At 43.6% G+C, this 12,654-nt stretch overlaps 1 protein-coding gene across 5 annotated transcripts in view; it reads right to left on the bottom strand.

Annotated features, from left to right (window-relative positions):
- The window catches only part of ANAPC1 (anaphase promoting complex subunit 1), a 34,923-nt gene that overhangs the window by 15,570 nt on the left and 6,699 nt on the right, over positions 1 to 12,654 (bottom strand). For all 5 annotated transcript variants that reach the window (XR_009726020.1, XM_061356889.1, XM_061356888.1 and 2 more), the window contains exons 11-25: positions 12,477 to 12,567; positions 12,294 to 12,359; positions 11,135 to 11,272; positions 10,669 to 10,809; positions 10,246 to 10,306; positions 9,522 to 9,709; positions 8,601 to 8,675; positions 7,397 to 7,662; positions 6,954 to 7,045; positions 5,918 to 6,066; positions 4,412 to 4,490; positions 4,268 to 4,304; positions 4,106 to 4,176; positions 3,802 to 3,980; positions 777 to 1,003 (exon numbers count right to left, since the gene is read on the bottom strand). Coding sequence is in view for 4 of the 5 variants with exons in the window: in XM_061356889.1 (XP_061212873.1) it covers positions 777 to 1,003; positions 3,802 to 3,980; positions 4,106 to 4,176; positions 4,268 to 4,304; positions 4,412 to 4,490; positions 5,918 to 6,066; positions 6,954 to 7,045; positions 7,397 to 7,662; positions 8,601 to 8,675; positions 9,522 to 9,709; positions 10,246 to 10,306; positions 10,669 to 10,809; positions 11,135 to 11,272; positions 12,294 to 12,359; positions 12,477 to 12,567 (1,860 nt within the window). In the remaining variant the exon portion in view is untranslated. The remainder of the gene's footprint in view (positions 1 to 776; positions 1,004 to 3,801; positions 3,981 to 4,105; positions 4,177 to 4,267; positions 4,305 to 4,411; positions 4,491 to 5,917; positions 6,067 to 6,953; positions 7,046 to 7,396; positions 7,663 to 8,600; positions 8,676 to 9,521; positions 9,710 to 10,245; positions 10,307 to 10,668; positions 10,810 to 11,134; positions 11,273 to 12,293; positions 12,360 to 12,476; positions 12,568 to 12,654) is intronic.

Here is a 12,654-nt window from a genome sequence, read left to right on the forward strand (position 1 = left end):
GCTCGCTGATTTACTCTGGAAACACCTTCTAGACTTGTTAGATTACTCAGCTTGTAGTTTGATGCATTTTGGTTTCCGACTTCTGTAGGGTGTTTTACATGTTAATGATGTTCTGCAGTCTGCTTTGCTTCTGGTTTTTTTAAAGCAGATAAGTCTTAACACCCCCAAAATAAGGCAATAAAGAAGCAGGATGGGGATAATTGTGAGGCCACTGGGTATAAAATGGCTCCAACATGAGGTTTCAAAACAAAGAGAGGGATTGGAGAGTGCATTTGCTTTCTGTAGAATGTATTAAGTCCCCTGACCCAAGATTTGCTTAGAACTAAGATCAGCCTTGAGCAAAGGGCTCTCCAGTTTTAGTTGGGGAATGAATGATCTTTGTTCTCTACAGAGGCATTTTCTCTACAGAGCAGGCCCTGCTTATATTTCAACCTGAAGAAAAGATGCTACAATCTGCCTTCAAACCCTAACTGAGCTCAACACGCTGTCTGGGGTTCAAACTACAAGTCTTTCCTATATCTCGCTCCAACCCTATGAGTCCTCCAATTCAAATACAGCAGAGTTTTGATGTAGACTGAGCTTCAAGGACTCAGATCATGAAATCAAACCCTCTTCTGTGTCCTTCGCTCAGGCCTGCCTACTTTAACGTTCGGTTCAGACTAAGTTATACTGCACTGTGTGATTAGACATACTTCCTTAAGCCAACAGCAATATTCACACCACTTCTCACCTGAGTGAAATATTAACAAGAAGGATAAGTAGAAAGAGTTCTTTACCTGTTTTCTTTCTCTTCTATGTATTCATGGTCACTGGCTTCTGGCATCTGCACCACATTGACACGTACAGGACGGGCACTCTGCAGGAGCCTGCGCACTTCCTGCACTCTCAGGTCCTCGCTCCAGATCAGGGACATCACCTCCTCATTCATGTCATTCATTCCATCCTCATCCTCTTCTGATTCAGTCCCAGAGGGAATATCAGAGGACAGCACTGGGCCCACGGACTGCAAGGGCAAGAGGGAAGGAAGAAGCTGTTGCTGGTAGTGCACACGGATGTTGGTAACTGTCAGAAAGCCAGCAAACAGCAGCACCACAACCTGAATGCACTCAGCACATCCCTGCACTGGGATGGGGCTGTAAATATAACCACATCCATTTAGAATTTATGAGCATTGTCATCAAGCATTTTTGCACATCTACAGGGGATAACTAACTACCATTCAGGAGATGACATCTCAAGTGTTTTGCTGCAAAGATGTAGCTACTGAGCAAGGACTGACAAGTGAGAGCTTCAAGAGGTGACACAGCAAATAGTTCTCTCTCTTTCCATGCTATTTCTTGTTTCAGAGCAGTGGTAGGTAAGGGCTTTCCCCTCCTGCCTACACAAATAGTTATCTATGATGGATATGAAAACGTGTTGTTTTCTCTAAGTTCAGAGTGAAAAACAGAATCCAAATGAGCATTTTGATGGGTATTAAACCAGAAGTTAAACTCCAGAGACAGTCCCATGGTGACAACCTGCTTTTAGAAGTGTCAGTACCTACTGACCCTCAAGCTGTTCTGTTCACTCTGGTCAGAAACCTGTGTTATTTTACTGATCATTGATATTTGAATGAATCAGAGCTTTCATTTTGACTCCCTCCTACAACAACTTTGGGAAAACCAAGCTTCCTATTAAAATAAAGTCAGGCTGCATGGCAGTGAATTCCAAATGCCTGCTGCTGTTGGCCAACCCTGGCATCACCACAGTACCAGAATGGTTTTGAACCTCCACACCACAGATCCATACATGACCAGAAAAAAACCCACTGAAGGACTTCATAACTTAGGAGCACTGAGGAAAAACCCCTTTTTCTATACAAGATCTACAAAATGCTTGTTCAAGACTCTGTCCTCCCCTATAGAATCAACTAGGTTGGAAAAGACCTTTAAGATCAAGTGAAACACTGCTTATTCACATCACATAAGTAGCACACAGGCCAAGAACAGCATGGGACGCAACAGAGTCTGTCCACACTCTGCTTGTCCTACACTTGCTTCAGACAAGGCTGTCTCTGTGCACAAAGCACCATAAGGAAGATGTTTACTGTGAGGGTGGTGAGGCCCTGCACAGGCTACCCAAGTGGTAAATGCTCCATCCCTGGCAGTGTTCAAGGTGAGGTTGGTCAGAGCCTTGGGCAACACGGTCTAGTGCGAGGTGTCCCTGCCTGTGGCAGGGGGTTGGAACTGGATGATCTTAAGGTCCTTTCCAATCCAAACCAGTTTGGGATGCTATGACTCATTTTATTTTTAGAGTTCTGCAGAAATCAGCTTTCCTGAATATAGTTTCCTTATAGTCTGACAGAATAATTTGGACACTGACCCTACGGTGGGCCAGTATATTCCTCTTTCTTTTCCATCTGTCAGAGATGGCAGATTAATGTGAAAAATAACAAGGCAAGCACTGAGAATTACTGGTATGATAAAACTAGGCACAAAGCCCACACACCTCTCCCTAAAGTGATCATTTTTCCAGTTCTATATGTCAGCAAGCTGGAAAGATACAGAATCACAGATTGAAGGCAGGCTCTTCCTAAGGCTCACTGGTAACACGTAACACCAGAGCACAAGTAAATGACCAGCTGATGAATGAAACCCAGTTTCTTCTGACAAATCCCCCCCAGATCTCAATAGAGAACTGCACCACCCATAGAGGAAGCGTCCGGTCTGAAACAGGAAACTCCACCCTGCCCTCCTGAGAAATGACAAACAATTTGGTGTTTGAAGCTCATTTTCTCCTTTTAAGGTAACGTGCATTCGAGGCATTGTTATAAAGTAAGTGATAAAATCAATTTATCACCATTTGAAGATTCAGTACTGTTACAGTTGGGCAAAACCTCACCAGCAGAAAACAAAACTGGGTTTTAATGAGTGGTGGGACGTGGTAAATGAACTCCATGTCCGAATCTTTCTGCTCAATGGATTAACTCTTTGCTGTGCAGTTAGTCATGAAGCCTCAGATATAAAGAACTGGGTAATTTTAATATCGCTTCCAAAGCTAAGACAGCAAAAAGGATCTTGACCAAGATATACTTGGGACTATAAATTCCTCTTCTTGACTACAGGCTACAATCTGCTATTATTAAAGTGGTTCTATGCATGTCACTAACCAGCTTTCAGTGTCCTCAACACTGCTCCCTGGGACAAGAGGAACCGGCCTCAAGCTGCACCAGGGCAGGTTTAGATGGAGCTGAGGAACAATTCCTGCCCCAGAGGGTGCTCAGGCATTGGAACAGGCTGCCCAGGGCAGGGCTGCAGGCACCGGCCCTGCAAGTGTTCACACCCCGTGGAGACGAGGCCTCAGTGCCATGGGTTAGGGGTGGCCTTGGCAGTGCTGGGGTAAGGGTTGGACTGGGTGAGCTTAAAGGGCTTTTCCAACCTGGTGGATTCTGTGATTCTCTGTGCTCTCCTGTTTTGTCTCTGGACTGAGTACCAAAACCTCTCTAACACCTCTTAGAGGGGCAGCCATTTTGCAGAGCAGGAGGAGGACTTACAGAGGCAATCAAACAGCTCTGCAGGCAAAGCTTTTGAGCATCATGTCTAAATGAAGGTGAAATCTGGTTTATACTGACAGTTGCCACAGTCACGGACGTGGCCTTCCTGTGCCGGATGCTGGTTTTATACTGAAACCCTCCTATTTGTGTAAGCGTTGCCCTCAACCTTGAATCTGCACCTTCTGATGCCCTGAGCATCAGAGGATGGTGGGGAACAGAGTGCTCTGCCCAACCCCAGTGTTGTGAAATCCCCTGATGCCCATACTCACAGATTTACCCTTCTGCAGGTTCCCTTCGCAGGCCTGTTTGGACAGATCCTGGCGCCCGATAAGGAGACAAACAGCTTCAGGCCAGTCTGAGGCAGGCTGCTCTCTGCAGTAATATATTGCATCTCTGATGGGAAGAGCCACCCCAAATGGGAGAGACTCCAGATCTCTTAAGGTGAAACCTTAAAAAGAACAGGGAAAAAACGAGTTGTTATCAAAAGGAGATAAAGTGTATTTCGTACTGTGCAAGCACTAGGCTACTCCTTGTGATGGTGCCATTCTCCACAATGATAGAAGCTGCTCTTACCAACATCAGTCATCCAAATAACTAACTTCTCAGCCAGGCTGGAAACAGATGTGCTGTGTCTGAAACTGCATCTGTAAAATAAAGGGGAAGCCAATGAAAGGTAGTCCAAAAGTCAGCAGAAAGTCAAAACCTCATGAGTTTAAATAGTAAAGAGTCTTATACCTATTGTCATCCTGTTCCATTTGCTGCTTTCGTTGGCCTAGGGAAGACAAGGGCACATAAATTCCACATCCCCCAAGCAAAAGGACACCACATAAGTAGCACAAGACACCAGGAGATAGTATCATGGCATCAATGCATCATTACCTGATGTAATCTTGTACAAATAATGGGAGGCTTCATTAGACACAGCACTCTCATCCCCAAGTATATACAGAGCCACACTCTGGGTAGGAAACACACATCATAATACAGTCACTTAGTGTCCCAACAGGCAGAAGGTAACTTTAGTAACTTACACAGAGGGATGGGTTTGTTGTGAAAACACTGTTAATAAAGGGAGAATGAAACAACTGAACAACTCAACTTTAATGCTTTAGATTTTTATCTTGGAGTTTGGAAAACATACATCCTGAAGCAATCAGCTGAACATTCCTGGACAATTGTTTCAAAGGTAGAAAGGTAAGACAGAGAAACACGTGCTCCTGGTCATCTTTCCCATGGTTCTCACATTTCATTCCATTTCTCTTGTGAAATAAGTCATCTACAGACACCATTTTTCACTGTTTCCTCCATGTCTTGAATATGGACCACTTTAGGAAGGCTCCAAGTGGGAAGTTGTTCCCCACTCAAAGCAGGGTCCACCTCAGCTATGCCAGCCAGCACTTTAAACTGCCTCAGCACTGCTTCAAGCCTCCACACTCTGGAGCAGAGGAGAGGCTGACTCCTGGCAACTCCTACCTTAGACTCTGCAACTCATCTTGGGGCCTGCTCAGAGCAGAGTCTCTCCTCCCTGTTTTTCCTCTCCAGGCACCTCAGGCTCAACAGCTCAGCTCCAAACCCTGTCCTGGCAGGTTTCCTCCACAAATACAGTGTGAATAAGGGAGGGAGATAACATCAGCACTTGTAACTACTCATGCGACTCAGTATTTATGTTGATACATGCCCAAGAAGCGAGCAGGGAAATTCTCACTCACAAATTACAGTTAACCTGGAGTTACAGTATTACTCTGCACATGCCACTACTGCAAACCACAAAAAAACATAAGCAGTGAAGCACAGGCTACTCAGGAGCGCTCCTTCCCAACCTCAGATACCTCCTCCCACCTGCTAAAACCCACCCACACCCTTCAGTAACACTCAAGTAATGAAAGAGGTGGCTCACAGGGATTTGTCTCTGCTGAACATGTATTGTTTTCCCTGAGGAGAGTCTGATGCTGCATCCCTTACTCTATCTGGGGGATGCTCAAGGGGATTTCATGCAGGCAGATGAGTCTTAGTATGGAGCAGCAACACTTGGAGATGCTTAAGAATGCCCCATCCCTGGCAGTGTTCAAGGCCAGGCTGGACACAGGGGCTTGGAGCAAGCTGCTCTACCAGGTGTCCCTGCCCATGGCAGGGGGTTGGAACTGGATGAGCTTTAAGGTCCCTTCCAACCTAAGCCATTCCATGATCCTATGATCTTAAGTCTCCAGCAGTATAGCTCCAGCAGAGTTATTGGCCCCACACACCACGATTAAACCCTGTTGTCTGACTTCCCACTGGGGATGCTCCCCTCACAGGAAGCACAGAGAAGCTCCACTCACAGAAGCACCCTGGCCACAGAGCCAGAGCTGGCAGAGTAAAACGTATCCTTTTTGCTACAGTACATACCACTACTACCAGTTTGCTCCTCTCACAGATCCCTGGTAAGTAAGGGTAAGGCTGCACTCCTTCTCCTTTCAAACAGGAACTCAGCCATTGAAAGATACTTGGAGGCTCAGCAGAGAAAAACGCAGGATGGTGCATGAAACCTGTTTGGACTATAACCATATGAACAGACATGACACTGAGTTCATGGTGAATGCACAATAACCCTCCACTATTCCCAAAGCAAACCCTGCAGTGCTTCTTTTAACAACAAAAAGACAGTATTCCCCCACAGGTTGCAGATCACATCCTTCCTGTTAGATGGGAGTTCAGAGCTAGACAGTGATGAACGTGTGGGGCACCAAACTCTCAAAACCAAAATCATCTCACCCCATAAAAAGGAATAAGCACCAAGTAATCCCCCAAACCTCACTGGAACAGGCTTGTAATTCAACAACATTAAATTGCTCACGTGAGAGGACAACCTGCCTATAACCTCTGCCTTCCCTGTCCACAGATGGGGGGAGTAAAGTCTGAGGATTGCTATAAGATTACTTTTTTGGGTCAGGAGAAACAGTGGTTCCTCTTACATGACTAATAAATACAAGCTGGTAGGACACTTTATAGGGGCATGGACAATCTATGACCTTAACTAAACTTTAAATATTGTGGTTTTCGCTCTGATTTAGTTTCTATGAACCCAAGAGCCTGCCAGCCCAGCCATACTTTCCACAAGAGGCACATCTCACTGCCAAGGTTTCCCCAGTTGCCTGCTGAGGTTTCTCAGCCAGCCTGAGCTTTGCCAAGATGAAATCATCATTCCCCTCCCAAGCCCTTGTCCTGTGAAGAGCACCAGCTCTAGTGTGCTAATTTCATCCCAGGCTTCTTAAGAGGGTATGAAAAACAAAGGACAGTTTTACATATAGGGATTAAGTCCTGACCAGCTTTAAGGAGAACAGTTACCAAGGTGCTCAGTAGCACAGATAGTTTGCAGATCATCATCACTGCATTTGCACATCATCATCACTGAATATCCAGATTTGCAAAGCCTTCAACTCACCCTGATCAATTACACAAGTCTGCCTGGAGGTTTTGACAAGGGCTGGATAGTCTCTGTAGTAATAATCTATGTAAGCATCAAGTTTTAAGTCCCTAGAATGAGAAAGAGGTGAGTGACATTAGAGGGGACAAAAACCTTCCTGCATCTGTGACATCTTCTATTGAGTAGATAGACAACATGCTGGGTTATCTGCAAGACATGAATGCATATAGCAGCTGTCAGCCTCAAAGAGACAGGCTTATTTGAGGCTTGCTTCTCTTCAGCATGATAGACTAGAGGACAGGCCAACCCTTTCAGCACCAGGGTAAGGTTTTAAGGATTCATTTTCTTCAGATCCATGGAAAGTCTGCTCCATTTTGGGCAATCCCCAAATCCCACATGAAAATAATTAACAAGAGACACTGCATGATACACAAGAGCTGCAGTTTGTCAGCAGGACATACCTGGCCAGCTGAACCAGAAGAACAACAAGCGAACGAATTCCTTCTCCCATTAGACTGTTCAGTTTGAGCTCCTCGTAGATGAGATGAAGAACAAAGAAAATAGCAGGGATGTGGGTGAAAAGGAGGGTTGAGGAATCCAAACTAAGGCTCTGTGAAAAGTCATCCTTCGAGGCCAAAGCTTCCAGAGGGTCCAGTCGCAAAGCTTTGGCAACAGGATGAGACTCAAAATTCTTATGGTAGTCAGAGCTCAAGAGATATTCCCAGTCCTAAACCAAGCAAACAGGAGAGAGGCAGAGGTTTCATGGTGAACATAAGCTTCAACAAGATAACTCCAAATTACTGTTTCAAAGGAGTTTTTCTCCCCATAAAACAATACAAATGTGACTGTTGTATTGTAAAAGTACTGCACAGACCCAAAGGTTCAACTGCTAAGTTTCACCCCCACAATATGTATAAAAGAATCAAAATCTTGCATTTAAAAGAACAAGAGAAAAGGAAATACCTTCCTTGCATCAATACTTTGTGCATGACACCTCAGTGAGTATTCATACCATTCATCTAGTGCCCCCAGCCTAGGAGCTTCCCCCCTGCCACAGCTCAACATCATTAGATCCTGATCTTTATTCCACATAGCCCATAATCCATAACCCCATGGGCTCATTGAACTGTTAGCCCACAGCTCAACTGGACCACCACAGCTCACAAGCCTCTTAGAATGGGATGACAATAAGCCTCGCTTTCCCTAAAGCCAAGCTTTCCTGTTCCTACCTAGGCAGAGCTCAGTGAATTAATCTTAAACACCCCACTAAACTCAGCGAGCATCAGTGCAGTCAGTGAGGTATGTTACTTGATGCTCCTAACTTGCTACTTGCTTGAGTAGCCAGGGGAGTGAGAACTTCATTCTAAAGAGACAAAGAAGCATCTAAGAGAAGTGTGACATTGTCAGATTATCTGGGATTGCTTTGTGATCCCCAGCAAATTTATTCCTGAGTCCAACCTACTTGTCTAGAAGAGAGAACCCTGAGGGGTCATACGACACAGCCACTACAAAGGGCAAAATACCTTTCCTGCCCCCAAAGGTTTGCAATCTCAGATGAAATACAATATTCAGAGGGTTTTCCTATGCTTTGCCTTTAAAAAAACATCAAACCAAACACCACCTCCCCACCCCTGCCTCTGATTTTAAGAGAGAACAATTCCTTACCTCATCTGACCCTGTTTCTGATGGTCTGGCCTTCTTTGGAGCAATAACTGGTGAAAGGGATCCTTCAAAATCAAGCTGCAAGAAATAAAATGATCAAAAGTAAATTAGAGTTACAATTCTCAAGGTTGTATAAGTAAATCACCAATGACAACACCCAAATTCAACCCTGGTATTACAGGACATGGCATTAGCTACTTCTACACTTCACAGAGAGATTATTGTAAATACAGCTATTCCAGCATATGGTGCTTGAATTGTAAATACAGCTATTCTAGCATATGGTGTTTGAATTCCACAGTTTGACTGCCTAACATCTGGCATTTACTAGGACACAGGAAAAACTGTGTATGAACTAATGCTAGTAATGTAGATCTACTGTGACTGCTTTCATTCCAGCTGTACACATATACTTGGGGCCTTTTTTCCCCCTGCAAGTACTGCAAATTCAGTGCATTTCCTGCTAGTAAGTAAAGGAAACTCCAAATACATTCAACAAAAACAGCTGAAAAAGAAACCCTAGAACTTTAAACATTGTGATTTGAAAACTGCATAGAAAATCCTCTTTAGGAAACAGGAATTTGAGTTGTACCTTGTGTTTCTAGAGAGAAGCAGCTTAACATGGATTAGATGAATCAAATCTTTAATGCACCAGTGTTAGTCATGAACTGGAGTAAAATCTTCATAGTTAATTTTTATTTGATCAAGATAGATGGTAAGTACCTTATAAATATGCTTCATGATAAACACAGACTAAAACATAGACAGAAATTCATGAATATAAAACTGATTTGATGGCATCTTGTGATTTAAGATAATATACAATCCATTTCAGTTAGTTCTGACTGTAACCATTTTGAACCTTGAAGGGTTATCAGTAGCTTCAAAGCGAACTAGGAAAACAAAACATACATGCTTGCTTACATTACGTGTCCAGGACAGTCTCTCTGTGTTATAACCCATCATATTCATGAGGCATGTTACAAATAAATTCCATTCTGAGTGATAGCTTGGTCCTCCTGGAGCATTGTAAGCATTGTACCACTTGACAAGCATCTGTACAGCTATCTCCTTGGGCAGGATAGCTTTGACCCCCTGCAGACATCTTTTCACTGTTGCAAAAGAAGGGAAAATAATGGATTAGGTGTGGTTTCCATCTTGCTGCTTCAGTCAGTGGTATAAATCTCTACAATTCGCTTACTGGACCTACTTTGAACTCTCTGGACACTCATCCAGTAAAGCCACACCTCACAACCTTCAACAGCTTCAACACACAACAGAACAATCACACAAGCTTCAACACCAGGTTCCTCTGATGCAGGTTGAGCACAGCCCCTCTAATTCACCACACCAAGGGGAAAAAGAGTTCCTTTTGCTCACTACTGAAACCAACTTTTGTCTGAACTGGCATCTCAGCCCTTCCTCAAGCAATTATACAAACAATAGTAGAGAACAAAGTGTCTGAAGAACAAAGGAAGTTCTAAGAGCGGGGGCTGGAAGCACTGAAAACAACAGAGCACACCTACATAAACGGTAGCAGCAATGAAGATAAGTTAGCAAGAGCTTGGGATATGTGGTACAGCCCGAGCTATGCAGAAACTACTTCAAAATTAGGGAACATGTTTCATGTGGTGGATCTGAATCATACCCAGTTCTGAAGTGGCAATTTCAGGAATAGCAATCCGGACCATTGTGTTATTGCTGAGCTCCTGAAGAGATAAAATGGGTAAGAGTCAAATCATGAAATGTATGAAGTAAAGCCAGGGTCCTTCTCTATCAACTCAGGAATCCTTTATATATGAAGCATATTCCTAATTCCTGGCTGTTTGCTACACTGTAGATTTGTAGCCTCACATGTTAGTTCCCTGAAACACTTGACACAGATCTTGAGCTGAATCCCTTGAAGAAACAAGAGTATTCTACAGAGAGAAAGAAGGGGAGCCACCAATTCAGGTGTGATATCTTGCTCTTGGTCAGGACCTGCAAAGTCTCACTGTGCAGCAGAAGTAAATGTGACCCTCACTTTGCTTTGCTAACAAAGTACTGACTCGAGTTACAGGGTGATACCTACTAAAGTCACTCTGTTGTGGACAGGATCCCTCAGAGCATGAATGAAAGTCCCAAGCTGCTGGAAAGTACAGTCTTCAACGTAAGTGGAGTCGTGAAGCTTGGAGGAATCCCTTAGTTCTGGAACTGGTGACAGAAGCACACCCTGAAAGGGGTAAATGATGGCTTAGAGCTCCTGAAATAAGAGGATCTGAGCAAAGGATAGCTAAAATTGACATTTTTAATGGACTAGTGTTTTGAAAACAACTACAGAGCTTTCCCATCTCTGCCTCAGAGGTTTTGCAGAAGTCATAAATAAATAGATAAGGAAGCACTAAAGACATCTTCTTTAAACACTATTTATTCAAGGGTTTTACAGAAGGAAAACAAAAAGATTTCACTCCAAAGATGCCTTGAAAGTTAAAATCAACCCACCATTTGAAGCTGTTCCAACTAAACCCTTTTTAAGGCAGGACATCCTTTCTCCCTACCTCTTCCAGGGGCCCCAGGTGCTTATTCAAAGGCTTGGATGGAGTGCTGACACTATCCAAGGGAGTGCTTGGCCGAGGCATTTGGTTGGACATTGTCAGGGATGGCGTAGGCAGCCCAGGAATAAAAACCTTCCCGACCTTTTGTGAACAACAGACAGGAAAACACATGGTTGAGTTTCATGCTTGTGCTTCCATAGGTTGCTTACGTATACAGACATGATCAGATTTAACACCTTAAAGTGTGAAGAAAGAGGCTAAAGTCTCTGAGGAGAAGATTAATGACTTCTTCACGTAATTATTTTCTTTAGATGATGACATGATGAAAAACCTACCATGTATGATCAGTATTGTACGTTAATACCACAGGCCTACCCCCACTAGAAGTTCTAGCAGGGCTGCCCTGAGAAAGCTGAGTATACCCTTTTTTTTATATACATATATATACATATATATATATGTGCAATTACACACCTGCACACCAATGTGTGTGCACACACAGGTACAGATTGCAGTGTCCAAGTTCTGCATACAGAGAGAGAGATCAGTGCATCTCTACAGAGTTTAAAAGGAGCTTTAATTATTTTGGATGAATCATGTCCATCTGACATGACAGGTGATAAAACATGAATCATACAATCATATGAAACATAGAATAGTTTGGGTTTGAAAGGACCTTAAGATCACCCAGTTCCAACCCCCTTGCCATGGGCAGGGACACCTCACACTAAACCATGGCACCCAAGGCCTTGTCCAACCCGGCCTTGAACACCACCAGGGATGGAGCATTCACAACTTCCTTGGGCAACCCATTCCAGACTCAAAGCCTTACATTTAAAAGAACAAAGCAAAGGAAAGCCAAGAACCTTCCTTGCACCAATATAACAACAGCCCTTGGTAAAGCAAAACAATTTGACATCTAAAGCTGTGTGACATGCTACAGAAGTTTGAAAATATTTTGTTCAGGAACAATTCTTATTTTCCATATTCTTTATTTTTTCTGTCTTTGAAAACATTTTCTTACCTTAGTACTTCACTATCACTGAAAAGAAACTCAAGAGATTGTACCATAGGGTATGATGCACACAGGACTCCTATGGACAACCCAGCTTGTAACCAAAGCTTCAAACATCTATTTTCGGATAGAAAGCCAGTTACTTACCCGAACCACTCCAGAATAAAGCACCAGATTCCCACTGCCATCCAGAACCAGCAGAGTATCGATGCCCTGTGAGAACCAAGCAGCATGCTCAGCTTCTTGTATTTAAGTAGGAAGACAACAGTTGGATGATAAGCGACAAAGCAGATGCTCCACATTTCATAGTGCCCAGAGAGAGGTACGTACCTCCACTGGAGCTGCATCCTTTGCTTGAATATTGGTAACAGAACCAAAGATCAGCTGCGACTTATCGTTGCTCTCTTGAAATTTTACACACCTAGAGGTTTGAGAAACAACAGGAAACATGAAAGGACTGTCCTAGCTGTTGTTACAGAGCAAAGACAGCTCTCTACTGCATGGTGCA

This window comes from Neopsephotus bourkii, unplaced genomic scaffold (genome assembly GCF_033783945.1).
Source record: "Neopsephotus bourkii isolate Nb327-2 ecotype Australia unplaced genomic scaffold, CSIRO-AGI_Nbou_v1 NB_873, whole genome shotgun sequence".
Classification (NCBI taxonomy): domain Eukaryota; kingdom Metazoa; phylum Chordata; class Aves; order Psittaciformes; family Psittacidae; genus Neopsephotus; species Neopsephotus bourkii.